General features: G+C 29.5%; 1 protein-coding gene across 5 annotated transcripts in view; it reads right to left on the bottom strand.

The window, feature by feature from the left end:
- The window catches only part of LOC106465358 (disintegrin and metalloproteinase domain-containing protein 11-like), an 82,155-nt gene that overhangs the window by 11,824 nt on the left and 64,999 nt on the right, over positions 1–5,332 (bottom strand). For all 5 annotated transcript variants that reach the window (XM_022393232.1, XM_022393229.1, XM_022393230.1 and 2 more), the window contains 3 exons: positions 3,219–3,314; positions 2,144–2,321; positions 488–590 (listed from right to left, as the gene is read on the bottom strand). In XM_022393232.1, the coding sequence (XP_022248940.1) occupies positions 488–590; positions 2,144–2,321; positions 3,219–3,314 (377 nt within the window). The remainder of the gene's footprint in view (positions 1–487; positions 591–2,143; positions 2,322–3,218; positions 3,315–5,332) is intronic.

The following is a 5,332-nucleotide window of genomic DNA, read 5'->3' as shown; positions in this document are numbered from 1 at the left end:
ATTTCACATGTGAAATTTGAAAATTTTGATGCATAAAAGTATTTTCAATCTTAAAATGAATATTACTTTGCATGTTAGATAGGCAACATGTGAAAAGAAAAAAAGGCACGAGAAAAACATTGCTTTACAAACCTTAAGACTTAATTAAAAACTTCATATTTTGCATATGAAAGCATTCTAATGTTTACTGATAATGTGCCAAATTTCATTAACATTTGCTTACTAATTTAAAAGTTATTGCATGAAAACTATAACAAGCACAAAATAGTTATGAGGTCAATCCCACAAACCGAGCCCGTGCTGAAAGAGTTAATAAATTTGTGTTTGAACCCAGTCTGACCTCAATTTTAACTTCTCATGAGAAGAAATTCAAATTTCAAAGGATGGTGTATGTGTTTTTTAAACATTTTATAGTTACAAATTTTAAACAAGGTAATTCAGAGTTTTAGAAACATTTTATTAAGTGATACAATGGAGATCATCTTACCTGTAACAATTTGCAAGAAGAGCGAAAAAGATAAAAACTCCTCCAACAACAGAAACCATAACTATCACCAATGAAGAAGCACTGAGAGAATCATTCTTCTTCACTAGAGAAGTAAATAAACATAAATATATGCTTACTTTCTACATTACTGTTTAAAATAAGATGAAACTATTATCAACTTGTTCATTTTTTCACAATCAGATATCATTGTGCTAGTATTTTCAAGAATAAGTGTTTTCTACTATGATATTAGAGATGAACAAAGTTAGTAACATAGACAACAAACGTGACTAATATAAGTAACAATGTACTCTATGATGTAACAGAGGTGACTAACACAGGTAACAGTGTTCCCTATGATGTAACTAATATAAGAACAGTGTGTCCTATGATGTAACAGAAGTGACTAACATAAGTAACAGTGTGCCCTATGATGTAACAGAGGTGACTAACATAAGTGTGCTCTATGATGCCAAAAGATGTAACTAATATAAGTAACAGTGTGTCCTATGATGTAACAGAAGTGACTAACATAAGTGTGCTCTATGATGTAACAGAGGTGACTAACATAAGTGTGCTCTATGATGCCAAAAGATGTAACTAATATAAGTAACAGTGTGCTCTATGATGCCAAAAGATGTAACTAATATAAGTAACAGTGTGCCCTATGATGTAACAGAAGTGACTAACATAGGTAACAGTGTGTCCTATGATGCAACAGAGGTGACTAACACAAGTAAGTGTGCTCTATGATGTCAAAAGATGTAACTAATATAAGTAACAATGTTTGCTACAATATGACTGATTAACTAGAAAGAGAGGTGACTGACACAGGTAACAGTGTGCCCTATGATGTAACTCATATAAGTAACAATGTTTGCTACAATATGACTGATTAACTAGAAAGACAGGTGACTAACACTGGTGCCAATTCTACCCACTTAAGCAATAGTTATTTAGACCTGGGATGTGTAGTTTATGCATAATAAATTAAATTTAACACTGTGAAATATTAAATGTGGCTATATACAAGTAATCACTGTGTACTAATTGTATCACATTTTATAGTGTGTAGTGCGATTATTTTAAGATCCAATGTATTGTTATATTATTAAAATTTTACGATGTAATTAATATATATATATATATATATATATGTGTGTGTGTGTGTATATACAATGACTATACTGAGAATAAATAGTTACAATTATTCATGATGTTACGAAAACACATAGATTCAAAACATCAAATTAAGACAAAAATACAAAACTCTAGAAAGGTAAACATTCAAAAGGTAAACCTTTCACCTTCATCAGTTTGCTCGTGATGAAATAAGATTCACCTTTTGAAAGCCCTCACATCATTGGGTTTTGTATTTTTGTCTTGAGTTACAATTATTAAAATACTTTTATTGTTATATGTGACTGTTTTAGTTTGTGTAAGGTATGTTGAAAGTAACTGTGAAGAATTTTCACTATAATTTTAGGTAAGAGATGACAATCTGAAAGTTGGCAAGAATGTACGTGGTATTATACAGATATTTACAATAGCAATGCAGGAGTATTTTTTAGAAAAAGTAAATTAAAAATCAGTAACAAACCAACTTCTGACAGTAAAAAATATAAATAAAAACTCAATGATTTAACCATAGCTTACCATATGATGTTGTCCGTACAGTAGCATTAGCGCTTGGAGAAACTGTTTTTGTTCTATTGGCAGTAGGCTTATATCGACCAAAAACTCCTTTCGTGAATCCTTTATCCAGTTCTTGTTGACTGCAGTTTGATAAAAACCACCCTTTATCACACTGACAGGTATTCATATTGGTGCAAATCTGCCAACATCGAACAGTCTTATAAGAAATATTTCTCCAGACATTTCATAATTTTTTTTAAATCCAGAAACTAAGAAAATAACAATATTTCATAACTAATCAGTAGAACGACTACTACCCTTGAGAACTTAAAGCAAATGTCAGAACAAAAAAAACATTTTAATCATTATCATCTTCCAATCAAAATGGCCTAAACCTCGTGGAGCGTGCAGAAACCACATATTTCACTCTCCAATAATGTATACTTCATATTTACACAAAATCTTTAAATTTTCTAGTATACAAAATCAGAATATGTTCAATTTGGTTTAGATGATGCATTAATTCAACCCTATATGTTACTTTTTGTGGAAGGATTTAGTTAAGAAGGCTATCTACTGATTATTGTGAGCTATTTTGTATTCTATGTTAATTCGCAAATGTGGGACTGCTTCAAAATTTTCACATGGAACAAAGATGCCTCTGAGGAATCAAGACATTTTTTCTACCAGTAATCTTTCAGCTGCTGATTGTGTGCATTCGTACCTCTTTGTTCAATCACACCAATTATCTCAAATTCAGAAAAAGATCTAGTTTATATACTTTTCTTTCATTCAAATACACTTCTTATTCCCAACTAACTTTAACCACCTTCAAGAACAACAATTCACCTGCACTGGTCCGTTGCTGCTGCCTCAACCATCCTTCTGTTTATTAATAGTGATTGCTTAGCTTACACATTATTCTAGTAGACAATTCCTAATAACTGTTGGTGTGTTTTTTTTCATTCTCACCAGTTTTGAATATTGTTATTTACCAGAAAGCAATACATTACTTTGTGAACTAAAGACAGTATAGTTTTTTAGGCAACTACACACAGAAAAAGCTTTAGAAAAGTATGTGTGAGTATCAACTTACTCCATGACCAGAACAGATTTTACCCAATTCATTTGTAGGGCAACTTCCTGGTTCAATATACTTGTCCAAGTCAACACATGACTGATTTACACAGATCTGTCAAAGGAAGAGATGAAGTATCAATATCTATCTAAACTCATTAAAAAATGACAACAACACATCATAGACTTAGCAAAACATTAGAACAAAAACACGTACTAAAGTAAATCATGAACTAAATCATACATTAAAGCAAGAGAGCATTGTGAATTCATTTGTAATTAAAACTTACATATCCTGAACTAAACTACACATTAAATTCTGAAAATAATAAAAAGAAACAAAACAACTGTATTGTTTTCTGTTTACAAAGTTAATCATTATGCATAAAATATCCATGCTTATTAATCTTCACCAGAATTAGAAACTGACAAATGTTTTGTTTTATCCTGAACATTATGCACAAAACAGGTTTGCAAAATTTCATATTTCATTTCATATGAGCTTCTGTCTGCTCAAATAACCAAACCTGAAAAGTAATGTATTCTACCATATCTGACAAGCTACAAAGTTGAAAAACAAAAAGTTTTTATACATCTTTAGTAATTAAAATATCGCTCCTAAAATGTTAAATGACAAAATTGTTTTTCTTCCTTTTCATTATTATATAAAACCACAAAAAATACTTGATTTTATTCTTACTTGCTAAGCCTAATTTTAGATTTTTTATTTAAAACTTGTGAAAAACTTAATCTGCAATAAACTTAGATAGACTAAAATAATACAACAACAAATCATAAAACTTTGTCATTTTGCTGATTCCTTTTACTTTTCCTGATTATGAAAACTTTTTACACAGATTAAACTGTACATATTTTACAGGAGTATAGTATGAATAGTATAGAGTGCAAGTGTACTAGGAACTTTCAAAAGTGTGTACTGTACACTGTATATGTTTTCTGTTAGCAAGTAATTTGACACTTGTGGGTTTCAATATTTAACTTTTGTCTCTAACTATTTTACAAACAAAATGTAATAACAAATCTTATGAAAAAACTCTTATTACAAAATTTTAGATAAGAGTATCTAGATCTTAATTCACAAACCAGATGTTCATATATTATCAGTTTTATTTGCTGCTTTTCACCTACAAAAGTGGTGGCTTGATTAATAAAAATACTTAATGGTTTGACAGAATGTTAGTATGATCAAATCTAGGAGAAAATCCTTGTGTGTGTGTGTTACACCATTTTACTGAGTAAGTTTTATCAGTAGTTTTTACATTGTATCCTGATTTTAATTCAAAAACAAGTGTTTCCCAGTACCTACTGCAATCAATTCACTTTGATGTATTTACAATAATAGTCACATGTTTAAACCAAAGTAATCATTCTTTTTATATCTAATTCTCTTCAAAAGAAGGCTAAAATCTAACAGGTCATAAATTTGTTTCAGTTTAATTTTTGCTAATTAATTTTTCTTGCATTTACTGTAGTGTTTATTTGTTGCATTCCAATCTTTTCAAGGTTATTTATACCTAAATGCAACCAGTTACTTAATATGTATTCTAAAATAACTTACTTTTTAAAGCTGTAATAAATACTGAGCTAAAGTGCCTTATTAAACTAATGAATACTGAACTATTTTAACAAAGCAAAAGCACATTACAAATAAAGCTAATACTACATAAAACATGTACCAAAATAAAATCATTAATTTAAAAAGCAATATATACCTAAAATGGTTTATTAAATGAGCAATCCACTCCACTAAAATATCTTACCAACATAATAACATATAATTAATCTAATGATTTTTTAAATAAATCGTACATTCTACAATAATATAATTATTGATGGAATAAACACAAACACAGTCCAACAGATCTTCTATTATACAATGTTATAAGCGAGGAAGATGTTAAAATATGAACATTGCATCTTAATGGTAGACAATGGAATGTTGCATTTCCATTTATAAAAGTATTCTTTATTTAACTTGTTATAAAATACAACGAATTGGACAATCACCAGATAAATTAACACAGATTGATGGATCAGGATTATATTAAACATACCGATAAATAGCACAGCTAAACAACATGGTGTGCATGTAGTTATCAAAACAGAGGGAGG

Source organism: Limulus polyphemus, unplaced genomic scaffold (genome assembly GCF_000517525.1).
Source record: "Limulus polyphemus unplaced genomic scaffold, Limulus_polyphemus-2.1.2 Scaffold1920, whole genome shotgun sequence".
NCBI lineage: Eukaryota > Metazoa > Arthropoda > Merostomata > Xiphosura > Limulidae > Limulus > Limulus polyphemus.
Note: the sequence above shows the minus strand (reverse complement) of the source record. Positions and strands in the feature narration are given on the sequence as shown.